Here is a 14,824-nt window from a genome sequence, read left to right as displayed (position 1 = left end):
CAACCAAACCAACTATCAGAGTATTATTCTGAAGAATCCCAAAGAATATGAACAGAGGGATGTGTACTTGGATTTAGTCAATTTTCTCATACTGCAGGGAATATTTTGCCTTGAACTAGATTTTTCACAGCATGAGTAGTGTGAGTGGGAACTTTTCAAACATTTTTAAGATTGCCAGCCTACTGCAGAGGCTAATTATCAAAATGAAAATTTGTTAGTTGTTTTCAATTACCATGAAAGAAATAGCCTAGACTGTACTTAAACCACCTCTAGTCGTGGTGTTTTACTTATAAGAATTCTTCAGGCAAACTTCCTTTATTCCATTAAATAAAGTTTTTGTTATATGGAAAGCATAGAACTAACAAGATGAGTCTGGAGGTCATCTAGTCTGACAGTTCTCAAATTTGGGGGTATATCAGAATTATCTGGAGGCTCTTAAAATACAGATTTCATATGGCCCCACCTAACAGTGTCTAATTCAGGAGGTCTGGAATGTAGGAATATTCATTTCTAACAAATTCACAGGTTATGTTGACAATGTTGGTCCAAGAACCACATTTTGGGAACCACTGATTTAGTCCAGGCTGTTCATTTTATAACCTTCTCTTTGATTTAGGTAGACAAATTCTAGTATACTTGGAATTTCTTTTTTATACCCTTTCTCAACCTCTCCAACAACCAAGCAAGTTCTATTTCTGAGGCTGTCATTATGGGCCTGGCAGACTGATTGTGGTTCTACGTCCTGACTGAGAGGTAGAAAATGTTCATCATCCTATTAAGCTGACATTAGGCAAATTCTCCTAAAATACTGAACCAGAGCAATAAGGCCAAGTTTGCCTCTTGCACTTGGTACAGTTGTATACACAAATGATATCTTTATCATATTTAATCTGAAAGGAAAAAAACAAGAATATTTTGAATTCCATCTATATAACATCGTATGGGCACTTGGCTCTTCCAGAGCTGTTGCAAAGGCAACATTTAGAGAATTCTTCAAGGACACTGGTGAGCTAACTATATCAGTGCTATGCTATTATAGGAGAAATAGTATCATTTTCCCCCCAGAGAGCTTATGTTATTGCTAGAAAAACATCCCAACGTTGCAAAATTGTAAAGCTTAGCTAGAAAAGATCAAATAAGCAGTATAGCATTTCATAATAATGTCATTATTCCTGCAGGTATCAGCTAATTAATGAGAAAAAAGAAAACTGAACAAAAAATAGTTACTTTGAAACAACTAAAGGTCTCAGAATTTGTTAGATTTTATGTGATAATATACAAAGCAGGACATCAGCGGAATTTGAAGAAAATAGAAAGTGATGTTTTTAAATCCATCTCCCATGGTATGCGCACTTGCACACACACACAAACTTAACCACACCCCCAGATAAACACACACATCTTTACTCAAAGCACTTTCTTTCTAGCTATGTAAGACTCTAATTCCACATGGGTCTTTACTAGTAGGAATAAAGATCATGAAAAATGTATTTACAGTGATATGATAAAACATAATACACTATCCCTGTCAGATATCATATAATATGTGTATACATGTATTTTAGAGAACTTTAGGGATGGGCACACACATCAGTTATCTTGTAAATTATGGACTTTGGGTGATTATGATGTGTCAGTGTAGGTCCATTAATTGTAACCAGTGTACCACTCTGGTGAGGGCTGTTGGTAATGAGGAAAGCAATGCATGTGTGGGGATGGGGGCATACGGGAAATCTCTGTACTTTCCTCTTAATTTGCTGTGAACCTAAAACTTCTTTAAAAAATAAAGTGTTTAAAAAAATTAGGTAACTAATGGAGGCTTCAAGACACCGATCTTCAAGTACTGCAGAACATTTACTGTGAGAAATAATACCAAAAATAGAAGAATGGGATGTAAAATACAGCTGGGAATTAAAGGCATACACACATAAAAAGACACATGTTAGACAGTAACTGGAGACTCAGAAGCTGATAAATCACTAAATGAAGACTGTCCTACTCTGGATGAACTTGATCTGAGCTGGGTCACCTCTATGGAATGAATTTTCTTAGGAAGAGTAGAAGTCGGGGAGGAGGAAGATAATCGAATGAGGGGCTCGTTCAGCAGAGGTGAACATGTAGAGAACATTCAGTGACCACACCCGTGTGTCTCTATACATGTCAGTATCAAAGAGTTGATGCCTGAGCATACGAGGCACAGTGTACAGTTGTGTTTGTTGAGCAAGATTGTGGACAACCTTAAATGTTGAGTGAAAGAATACAGGAATGCTAGGGAAATGAATGTCAACAAAGCTTACTGGCAACATTAGAAAAGGAGATATTGGGGTTACGGGGAGAGGATTTTCCAAGTGACCTTAAAACCACAAACGATAGCTTGTACTGAACACCTACTCCATTTGATTTTGCACCAATATAGCTTTCAGGGACTCAGTGTTTAAAAAAAAAAAAAAAAAGTATCATTATCATCATTATATACCTTGTAGGCACTGAATTCCAGAAGGGAGACTGCCTTCACAACTCAGGAAGCAGCCTCTTACACTGTACTCCATAGATCAATTTTAGTTTCATGAGATTTAATTTTAAGAACCTTAGGTTTTTATCTTTCACACTTCAACAGCACTAAAAATGCTTCCAAGCTCTGATTTACAGAATTATTGTCACTGTCAATGAAAGGAATGTACGTAACATACCAAAAATCCAGTTTAATTACTTCTGTGATGTCTCCTGCAGCTGAGAGGAAATGATATTTCTCTGACACTTTTCTGTTTTTAATTTAGTAAAATGGAGCACTTGCCTTGCATAGGACCTAGGAGAGCAGATTTGTGATTGATGTCATGGAAGATGAACCCCACAGTTTCAGAACACAGCCTTACTCTGAGGGTGTGATGATTGCATGAATCCGGATCCTTGGTTCTGGATTCCTTCACGTTGGGCGTTCAAGTGACCATCAAGGATTCGACATGAAACATGGCTGAAACATGTATGCATCAAGTCATGACCCGGCGAAGTTATGCAATCGTATTCAAAGGTCTGCTTTTACCCAGCACTATTCCCAATGTCAGTATTGTCCTGAGCTGCTGAAATCCATATGAGGCCCTGAAAGCTTCCCAACAGGAGATGCCAAATATTAAAATACACCCTGTACCATTTGAGTGAAGAAACCAAGCAAAATGTATTCTTTATTTCCTGCTACGTATTCCATCTGTTTCTCTCCCTAAAGGGTCATGTGTTATATATTCATAAGAAGCACTCACACCTACACAAATACAGTTTCCAGTCTCCGTCAAACACAGCCTCCCCCTTGTTCACGACCCATTTCTTTTTAACACCCTTCTATATCAGCTCTTCCTTTTATGAAACTTGTTTCATTCTGAAATCATTTCAAGTTAAGAAACGCCTTTGTACCTTCCTATCTCACCAAATCCTGGGGAGATTAGGCCTCAGGCTCTACAGGCCATTTTCTGAGAGATGTGAATTTAGATCATTAGGGTCATTAAAATCATACACTCCACAATACCCAGAGCTAACAAGCATCCTTGTACTTTATGCTGCTGTAGAGTGCTACCAGAGAAGTAGCAATGTACAATAGCACTGAGCTGCAGAGGACACCATAATTCCTCCCCGTAAAAGATTCCTAAACGTTTTAATTGCTACAGTAAATCTCATTAAAGACATAGAATGCTTTGTTCAGGGAAGGAAAAAGGATTGCTGGGCAAGGTGCATTTTCTTCGCAGTAGTACTTTTTTCCTTACTACTAGAATTATTCGTTAATGCAAGCACAGCATTATTTTTATCATGACCTTTTTTTCTGGGCTCTGCACATTTCCCCTGAGCTTTCTTTCCCTTCCCTACAAATACAAGGGACAGTTGGTCTTTACTACTAATCCTGTAGGCACTTTTCATGATTTGGGCTTCATGCATTCTCTTGTGTTATCCCTGTGAATCTTCCAAAAACCTTTAAAGGCCACACTGCTAACCTCTGACTTCATTTTTTTTTTTCCTTTCTGCCTCAACACTACATAAAGAGAAAACTGAGATGTAATCAACATAATCAAACACTTGGCACCAATTCCACGGTCAGCACAATTCTGAATCTTTGCTCCTCCTTTCCCGTAATATACACTGTGAAATCTGATTCAAGTAAAAGAATCTTGGGAAGTATTTTGCCTGACTTCAGTATCAAATATTAAATTATTATTTTTGAGAAACCCAGGCTGTCATAGAAACATCACAGAAAATTCCCATCTCTATTTTCATAATCAGTAACTTTTTATAAAAGAACTGAAAGTTAATGACAGTATGCTTTAAACAGCTATGAATTTTTAACTCATCTTTGGAAGCAGAACTGAGCAGTTAAGGGGAAGAGCACGTTTCATGCAACACAATGCCTAAAATTAAATATAAGAACCAAGAGTCAGATGAGGATGGAAAAAAAATCCACAATGTTAAATATCAGTCATTACTAACTTATCTGGGGAATTTTGCATCTGGGGCGTTTCAGATTCTATCCCTTTCTGGGAAGAATTGTGGGTGCAAGTAAGAATATGGGCTTGAAGTTAGTCTAACTTACATTCAAATTCTTTCTGCGCCAATTACCAGTCATTTCAGCCCAAAGAAGTTATTTAAACTGCTCATGCCTCAATATCCTCACTTGTAAATTGAAAATAATATTTGTGAAGATTGAAAAGATAAGGTTTATAATATATAAATAACATGCATATAACACCCATTAAATATGTGATTCACATTAAAATATGTTGGTGTGATCTATGTAGAATTACTTTGTAGTCCTTCTTATGCACTAGTTAGGTATATTCACAGCAACAAACTATATAAACAACTTATGCCTGATATAACCACTTCCTTCCAGATTCAAAGGCAATTTTATTCTTTTTTTAAATCAAATATCTATCTCACAAAAACTAAACTTATTCTTGTTAATCTTATACTCCTTCTTTTAAAAGCTACCCAGGGGCTTCCCTGGTGGCGCAGTGGTTGAGAGTCTGCCTGCCGATGCAGGGGACACGGGTTCGAGCCCTGGTTGGGGAGGATCCCACATGCCGCGGAGCAACTAGGCCCGTGAGCCACAACTACTGAGCCTGCGCGTCTGGAGCCTGTGCTCTGCAACAAGGGAAGCCACGATAGTGAGAGGCCCGTGCACCGCGATGAAGAGTGGCCCCCGTTTGCCACAACTGGAGAAAGCCCTTGCACAGAAACGAAGACCCAACACAGCCAAAAATTAAAAAAAATAAATTAATTAATTAAAAGTTGCCCAGGATAATCAGATTCCATAAAGTTGGATAATTACCTAACATTTTACTCTTCACATATCTTCTTGATTAAACTATTTATTGTTTATACTTATTTAGTATATGCAGGAATCTGAGAATTCACCAGGATAAATCTTCAGCTTGTTTACAAGGGCTTTCAGTGCATCATTTCTGGGGAAGTAAAATCCATTTCAAAAGTCAGAGTAAACCCAAAGGCCTCAAGTTTCAAAAATGAGCACCTCAGATTCAGGCAGTCTCCCACCGCAGCCTGGATTCTGCACCCGCTGTGTCGCTCCGCTGAACAGCAAAGTCAGAAGCCTAAGCAAAATGCACTCACACGAAAAAAAATTATTCAGACAGAGACTAGGGTCCTAAAGCTCTCTGAAAGAGCACCTTGTGAGAACCGGAACCACGGTAACCCCTTAAGGACAGTTAACAAAGGTGCCTGGTGAGGACTTCTCTCCACGGAGCCCTGGTCTAGCTGGGTTCTTGTGGGATGTGACAGTATGACCACATCAAAGACCACTTTCGTATTTACATTTATAAGGCCTGCAGTGAAGAGCACCAATGTAAGAGCAAAATCAAGGTCCACAAAGTCAGATTTTTAAGCAAGCCAGAAAAACTAGAGAGTACAGCAGGGGTAAAAAAAAAAAAAAAAGAAAATCGATTGGGCCTTCTTTCTTGACTTCTGGGGCCAAATTGATACCAGTTACACAGAGCAAAAGGCTATTTAGAATCATGGATCATTCAGCTGCTGAAAAATATACGGGACTAATCTGAGTAATTCAAATACAGCAATACTCTACGCTCCACTGTTTGGGGGCTTTTCTTCCCACTTAAATTTTCTTATATAGATACAGCTTAAAACTGTCATTTGCCCGATTGCAATATGAAAAGAGACTAATGCTTCTTTTTATGCATTTACTTTTATGATATCTATTACCAACTAGAAGAACAAAGATAAATTTATATACAATAGCAGAAGATAGCACTTCTATTATATAGTTCATTTCTCTATCATACATTATGCTTTCTGTTCTGTTTGTTTTTTTGCATTTTCTGACTCAGTATGAACAATATTTTAATCCCTTATGGTTTAACCTAAGACAGGTCTGACCCTAGATAGTTTTTCTAAAGCATTATCAGTAAATATTACTTATGAATTGCTTTCAACAACTTCAGGGCCGCCATTTAGAAATGCTTGAATGATTTAAGGTTAATAAGATATAGCATACTCACAGGGAGGGTCTGGTTGTGGACATAGCTAATTGGTAAATTTTATCCAGCCATAAATGGCACCAGAAGCAAATCAGCTCACAGCTTAATACTACTGGCAGATCTACATCGGAGAGAAACAATGTTACTTTGATTCAAGTTATTTTTATGTATGTTATGATTCATTTCCAGTAGTTCTGATATTGATGTTCAAATACTGGGTATTGGATTCTCTTTTCAAACAACAAAAGAAGGTGAGAAACAAAGCTGAAGATACTTTAAAATGCCATGGTAACAAGTCACAGTCAAATGTATTTCATCCTTGTTTCAATGAACGATACTAATTCTCATACAAAAGATATGATGGATTCCTATCAGGAAGATTTTCTTTTGGCAAAGTTTAGAATTCTGAAAATAGTCTTTTAACGGCAATGCCCCCACCCTCCTAGCACCAAAATAACAGCACTATGATGTATTAATCCCTTATGGTAACAGACACCATTGAAGCTGAACTGTAATTTGGCACACAACATTTCCACACTAATGTAATGTGACAGTGTTATTATGTGCACTATTTTCCGTATGATCATAGCCATATTCATCTTCCCCAACCTGATATTAAATTAGCTAGTATGGGGCTTCCCTGGTGGTGCAGTGGTTGAGAATCTGCCTGCCAATGCAGGGGACACGGGTTCGAGCCCTGGTCTGGGAAGATCCCACATACCGCGGAGAAACTAGGCCCGTGAGCCACAACTACTGAGCCTGCGCGTCTGGAGCCTGTGCTCCGCAACAAGAGAGGCCGCGACGGTGATAGGCCCGTGCACCACGATGAAGAGTGGACCCCGCTTGCCACAACTGGAGAAAGCCCTCGCACAGAAACGAAGACCCAACACACCCAAAAATAAATAAATAAATTAATTAATTAAAAAAAAATTAGCTAGTATGGTTACATTCTATTCTGGACCACAGGGTAGATGCAAAAAAAGGATTATTGTAGCACAATGGTCTGATGATGGTGTGTGTGTGCAAGCATGAACAGGTGATATGTAGATTTAATGCAATGAATATCAACTCTTAACACAGACCTGGCACACAGCATGCACTCAGTAAGTAGTTACATCCAAGAGAAAGCTCACAAATCTAAGTGCTAAGTGCAAAAACAGTTGCTCTAAGATTCCAGAAGAGGGAAAGTAGGCCCAGCTCAGAGGACCAGGGAAGTTTCCATGGGATGAAGCAGTTTAGGTAAAGATTGAAAAATGAAAGTACATTTCTTCAAGCAGATATAGTGAAAGGAATGCATTCTAGGTGGAAGGAGTGCACTCCCCAGGAGGAGAAATTAGCATAAGCAATGGTGAGGAAATTGGGAAAGTGTAACGTTGCTCAGACACCATAAGTTAATTGGCGGTAACACGCCATATTGACAAAGTTCTACAATAGATAAGAATGAAAACGAAAGCTAGGGTCAGACCATGGAGGTTCATGAACTCCAAATTGATGAATTTGGAGAGATTGTTGACCACTGAGGATGTCCTAGAAATCCTTATGCAAGATTCATGCATCTAGTCAACACTGATTTAATGAGTTACTATTATCACCAGTTATATGCAACATAAGGTACAAAACATTGGGCTTATGAACCCCTCCCCCCGCAAAAAGGATTATTGTTCCTGAGAGATAAGACCAAACATAAGTAACTATAAGGTAGAAAGTGATAGCTGATAAAATAGCATAAACAAAGTTCTACAGAGGTCAGAGGAGAGAAAGCATTGTCTCTGGTTAGGAGAATCAGGAAGAGCTTATGATATTTAAACTAGGGAGAACAGGAAGAAAGAACAAAACTGGTAAGGAAGCATAGGATGGATTGGATGCGGAAGGGATAAGAAGGGGGAAACTCAACCAAGATATTGCTACAATGAGCCAGAAAAATTATATTGGGGACCTAAAATATGACACAGATATGGAAGAATTAAGGAGTTATATACACTACACCACCCTACACACACACACACACACACACACACACACACTCAGAGCAATTATTTTTGTCGATGAGTAGGTCATTTAGATGGCAACTTTCCAGGGAAGAAAGGGTTTCACAAACACTTTTCTTTAAAAGTAGCCTTTGGCATCACTTTGCCTAAGTACCTCTTCTTTTTGAAATATTCCTTTAACTTCATTAATTAGTATGATTTATCCAGGATTACACTTACAAGAGAAAACGTATTCCTATCTTCCCGTTGTTAATTATGTCTTCAGGCTAATATAAATAAAAATTTCTAGTTACTCTAACTCTGTGAAAATTATCAGAGAGATGACTTTTAGAAGGTCTGTAGGGGGCAGGGGTGGGGGTGGGAAGATCTCATTTACAATGTGGTGTGTTCTTTCCCTTTCTTTAAAAAAAAGCTTTGTTTCTATCTTCCTTTTTTTGTTTTCTATGCAGTTGACAGCTGCAACCACAGAATTTATGTATAAATATCTAAGCGTGGAGAAGAAAATTTCATTAAGAAACAAAATGTCCTAAATGGCTTCATTAAAAAAAAAAAGTCAACCTCTATGCAGAAAAGGATCTTGTTAAAATCCCAGGAATCACACTAATTTTATTTGCGCAACTTACAGAAAAACAGTGAGATGTAGAGATAAGGTTTGTTTTGATCAATTTAAAAAGTGCAGAAAATGTGGCATGCTACTTTTATTGCCATATCAATTGCATGTCTTCAAGGTAACTGTCACTATTGTACAGTTTGTATCTACAAACTAGAGTTGATATGAAAATAAGATTTGCTTTTAAATACTGATTTGTACATACATATCCTCACCACCAAAACACCAGTGTACAAGCCAAGAAAACTATTTCCCATTTCCAGAAAACCCACAAACAGATAATGACTTAATCAAAATGCATGTATTCTGAGAGCCCTCCAAAGTAATTTTAATGCTGATTTGTGCTAGAGGCATATCAGGAGACATATTTATTGAATGACAGTTACCTTACTTACAAGAAAATAGCAAATAGCCTTATCGTTGTCATCACCACTACTATCACCCAAGAGCAGCATTCAAATAATTTTCTGTAAAAATGATTTGAAGACAGCATGATACTTAAGGTAGGATCTTGATGTTCCTTTAGGAACTGTCTAGAGAAAATTATATTCTTTATACTTAACTGGTATAAGAGGATACACAATCTGACACAACCAAATGACAACTGTTTTGTATAACATGGAAACTAGACTAAGCACAAAGTTTGGCAGAGAAAGTTCTTTAGCAAAATGAAAACCAGTTTCATGCAAAAAAAAAAGCTCTCTCAGCTACATCTGTCAGGATTTTAAAATTGTCATAATAAAATCATAACAAATTATCAGTCTTCTGTTTGTCCTTGGAAATAAGTTGATGTTATTTTCTCTGGGGCAGGAGCAACTGCAGGAAGTTACTATTCTATTTACATATTTACATATCTTTATTAAAAGGATATATAGTTTCTTTGATTTGCTTTTCTTTATGTACATATAAGTATTTATTGACTCTTTACATAAGGTTATTTACATAACTCCAAATGTGGTTTAATGTTTGTAAGAATGATTTGATTTGCAGAAATACAGTGTTTGCAAATGTGTGATGGTTTGAATATGTTTGTGGCTTCAAGTTTCTTGTAATTCTTGTAATGGAAGAGCTCACTGGTAGGATGAAGACTAAATATTTCTCCTTTTGTGGTGGTGTGATCTTTACATGTCTCTTCCAAGTACTATTTACTTTGTATTAGTTGCTTGTTCTTCCTATATTCAATATTTTAGATAGGAAACCTGAAGATAGCTAGGAAATTGTACTATATTGCTAGGCTGCAACAACTTAGTTCAATAACATGTTCTGGTTTGACCCCATCTTCAACCTTATGATACACATATCTACTGACATGAACAGAGTCTCAAATAGATAAAGGTCAAAATGAACAAGCTCTAGTCTTTCTTTAAATCCATACTCAAGCTCAGCCTTTGCCTGGAAGCCCAAACCTTCAATCATCTCATCTGCTATCCCACCATCCTAGAGCTTTTTCTTCAATGTTGTAGCATTTACAACGTAAGCATGGACTATATTTTACAACCAGAAGGCTCTGTCAGATATATTTTCTCAAGAGAGTGGAATGCAAAGTTTTGTAGGAAACCCCTGCATTATCATTTGATGCAGTGTTGTAAAGCAGTATCTATTTGAAAGATAAGAAACAGAACTTCATCCCACATACCAGTTAATATGGTCTCAAAATCCACACTGCTATCACATAAATTAGGCACTCACAAATATTCCATAATATAATGTGAATGTTGTGTTTCTGTCATGCTTATTTTTTTTAATGTAATTTTATTTATTTTTTTGATGTGGACCATTTTTAAAGTCTTCATTGAATTTGTTCAATATCGCTTCTGTTTTATGTTTTGGTTTTTTCTTTTTTTTTTTGGCCACAAGGCATGTGGGATCTTAGCTCCCTGACCCACACCCCCTGCACTGGAAGGCGATGTCTTAACCACTGCATTGCCAGGGATGTCCCCTGTCATGCTTATACTGTGAGACTAAAGGGAAAAAAACACAAACACAAACATAAGGGAGTGTAGTTGAAGGACAAAGTTTAAACATACTGTCTTTTAACGTAAAAGGCAGTATGGGCTTGAAAAGATGTAGAGAGAGAAACATAATGAACCTGTCAATTCACTAAAATTCCAGCCCTCAAGATATAATCTTATGAAATGAAATATTACTTAATAGAAAGCAACACGAAGGCTCTTTCAAAAACTAGGGGAGGAGTGTCATATACAGAAAATGAAAAAAATATTTTCGACAAGGTGACCATTAGCAATTTAAAAAATTCCAACAAAGAGTTGAAGACCAAACAATCACCATCATCACGGATTTTGGCTAATGGCATCCTTGAGTGACACTTTAATATTTCAAACATGTCCTTTCTGTGGAACCAAATGCTCCTCCCGGTTATGACAGTTTAACTTATTCATGGATAATATAAAGACTCCCAGCTTTAGACCCGGGATATCAAACAGTAACTGGAAGCAAAAATGAGCATCAGTCTACACTCAGAGGGGAACTTACGGTCATTGCAGAGTGGCCCGCTGAAGGAGGTCATGCTACAGTCACAGCTGAAGCCGTCCCACTGCTGCAAACACACGCCTTGGTTGGAACATGAGTCCTCCTGGCAGGTTGTGCTGGGCCCTGAAAACAATCCAAAAGCAACTTGGGTTCTTTAAAAAAATCTAAAAGTGTTTCACACATGAGCTAGGTCACATTTAGTAGTTGCCAACACCTCAAATTACATGACCAAACTAGTTTGGAAAGTTCTAGTTTACACACCTGAATTAGGAACAGAGAAGCTGTAATATAAAGGTTTCTCAAGTTTCAAATACAGGACAAAATACATTATAATAGTAAACTAGACCAGCAAATAGTAAAAGCAAGCACATAGCTTCTCGTATGATCATGGTAGCAGGTGATGTCATTCCATCATCAATAATTCTCTCTCACTGTTTGGATTTTAGAAAAACGCATGGATCTCCTTAACTTCTGACCAATGGGTAGAGACACCATGAGAGATGGAGATTATAACTTCATGAAACTGAGATACAGATTAGCAAAAAAAACAAAAAACAAAAACAAACAAACAAACAAAAAAACCACTGAAGAGAGTTATACAAAAATGCCCTATAAGTTTCTAGAAGTTTTCCTGCAGAAACTATGAATAAAGTTATGATTTCTGGGTGTTTTGGATAGGTATGTTGGCAAGTATCAATCCACATGCTTTAACAATTTCATGCAATTAACCAAACATAAAACTAAAAACTCTGTATAAATGACATGCCCCCATGTAACATACAAGTAAAAAGAATGCTAGTCTATTTCTAAAGAATCATAACTAGAACACTGAAAAACAAAGAACTAAAAAAAGGATGATCAAAGCACTAAAGGTAATCACTATACAAACATATTCAAGACTGAAAGCCTTTATGCAAACTATGCTACAAAATAAGGCTTCTTGCACAACATTCAAGAAGGGGAAAAATGAAAACTTCACCCAAATAACAGTTACTGCAAAAATGTAAAAAATCTTATTTTGAGGTTTCCACTGTGTATTACGGGGTTTCAGTCTTGTTTTATACACACAGGGCTATCTACCTTGCAAGTCAGCTTTCATCAATGCAACTTTGTCAGCAAAATTTAAAAAAAAAAGCAAAATATATTAAATGTTAGTAAGCAATACTGAAATGGGGCAAACATAGAAGAACGTTCAGATTCAAAAAAGCATGCTGCTGTAAAGGGGGAGAGAAATGCTATGTAGAGCAAACAAATTAATAATTAACAGCCATAAATCTTAAGAGAAGCCAAAAGTAAGAAAGCAATAATTGATTAGAATTTCACTCTATATGTATTTATATAATGGTTAACTGAGCCAGTGACACAAAGTGACTGCATTGCTTAGTTGAAGCATGCAGCCCCATTTGTCACGTGCAGATACAGTGTAGACGATGGTCATTAGCGGACCAATTATCCCTTTCTATTTTTTTCCCTCTAGGTCTTTTATCTTGCTATTGTAGTTGAGGCTTAAAACTGTAATGCCAGCCATTCTCTGCCAACAGTTGGACCTTACAGTGACACCAAACTATCAAAATGTATACACCATTTGGTAGATGAAAGAAAAAGTGAAGGATGGAAGAAACAAATTGCAATATAATTCCCCATAAAGAAAATTCCTTTACAAGATTGCAAAGTGGAGTATTTATCTTTGCTTTCACCAGACTGGGTATAGATTTCTTACAGATCTCAGAGTTACATCTATATTTTCTCTTCCTCTATAACTGTCTTCAACTCTTAAATACTGCCCTGTGAATATTTATTACAGTAGAACCTCACTAATAAGGGTTATCTTAGGGAAGGGTGGGAAGGGAACACCATCTACCTCAATACCTTTAGAGTATAAACTGAAGATATTTTCTAGTAAACACAATCTTAGGCTTTATGAAAATACAAAAATAGACACCAGACTAATTAGATGCCATTAACACTGAGAGCCTTTGAGGTAACTGCTCTTGTGAATACATGAGAATTATCTGTAATTAGATTTTGTACAAATTGATGTTTCTATAAACATCAATTTTAAACATACGCCTTACCACCATATTTTTATTAGAAATTTCTTAGTCACGGTATTCTTCATAAGACGTTACTGAATGTAGCCTAAACATTCAATATGAATTTTTACAAATTCAGAAATCATAATACTGTAACTACTAATTATATAATAATAATAATAGTAATAATAATAATCAGTATAGTAATAATAACAAAAATAATAGTCATTTTTAATAATAATAAAAATCTCCCAGGCCTGGGAGACCTGAATGGATGTAATAGTTTTTCTCACCTATGGCATCAAAGAACTAAGAGCCACTAAATTGCTCAGTTTTTGTTTTTCTTCCAATCTGTGAGAGGTAAGTGGTCCAACGATCTTTATTCCATGGCATTAAAGATCGAAAATAATTAATATTTGTTTAAAAAAAAAAAAAACTCGAAGCAATATTCCTTAGCACAGTCCTTCCTCTGGTACAAGCCCAGCCTGGGTCAGGGGCTGTGTTATCAAAGGATACTATTCCCCTGACTTGCCCAGCAGAAGGAAAGATCAGGAGCAAGAACTGATGAAGAGCCATGTTTTCGTTTTTCTTTTTTGCAAAAATTATCAGAAACACAATTGCAAAATAATGCTAAACTCTAAAAATGGTAAAATTGCAATTCTAAAAAATAACCTGCCTGCCCATATTGTAGAGCAGCCACTCAGAGTGGCTGCCAAGCCTTTATGTGAGCACCAAGACATGCTTTATTATGTTTTTCATTATCACAACAGTCTTTACATATTCAGGTATTACAAGTGAATGCATGCCTATGCCTGACAAGTCACATTTTTCAAAGTACTCACCTTCTTGAAAAATATTTAAACATTGACAGTCATTTGCACAAGACAAAACCCTGAATTTATTTTTCATTTTAGTTATATAAATGTCCTTTTTATTTTATCACTGAATAAAATTGGGAGCAAGCCACAAGGATATTTGTATTAAGTGGTTAAAAATCAGGATATGTTTGAAAAGGAAAGGAAAGTGAAGATAAAACTACAATGTCTGGAAACCAAAGAAACAATAGAGGAAAGTGCTTAGATGCCTGGGATTTCAAGTAAGGCAAAATTGGGTTCAAAGCTTCCATCATCCACTTACGTGCTGTGTGACCTTAGGAAGGTCACCTTACATCTCTAAGGCTCAATTTACTCTTCTAAAAAAAAAAAAACAAACAGT

At 36.7% G+C, this 14,824-nt stretch overlaps 1 protein-coding gene across 18 annotated transcripts in view; it reads right to left on the bottom strand.

The window, feature by feature from the left end:
• The window catches only part of NRXN1 (neurexin 1), a 1,117,469-nt gene that overhangs the window by 527,887 nt on the left and 574,758 nt on the right, over positions 1–14,824 (bottom strand). For 17 of the 18 annotated variants that reach the window (XM_059942818.1, XM_059942803.1, XM_059942804.1 and 14 more), the window contains one exon: positions 11,580–11,699. In XM_059942818.1, the coding sequence (XP_059798801.1) occupies positions 11,580–11,699 (120 nt within the window). Of the gene's footprint in view, positions 1–11,579; positions 11,700–12,656; positions 12,684–14,824 lie in introns of all 18 variants that reach the window. The other variant, XM_059942806.1, reaches the window with a different exon arrangement.

This window comes from Balaenoptera ricei, chromosome 13, assembly GCF_028023285.1.
Source record: "Balaenoptera ricei isolate mBalRic1 chromosome 13, mBalRic1.hap2, whole genome shotgun sequence".
NCBI lineage: Eukaryota > Metazoa > Chordata > Mammalia > Artiodactyla > Balaenopteridae > Balaenoptera > Balaenoptera ricei.
The sequence above is the reverse complement of the archived record's forward strand: the minus strand, read 5'-3'. Positions and strand labels throughout refer to the sequence as shown.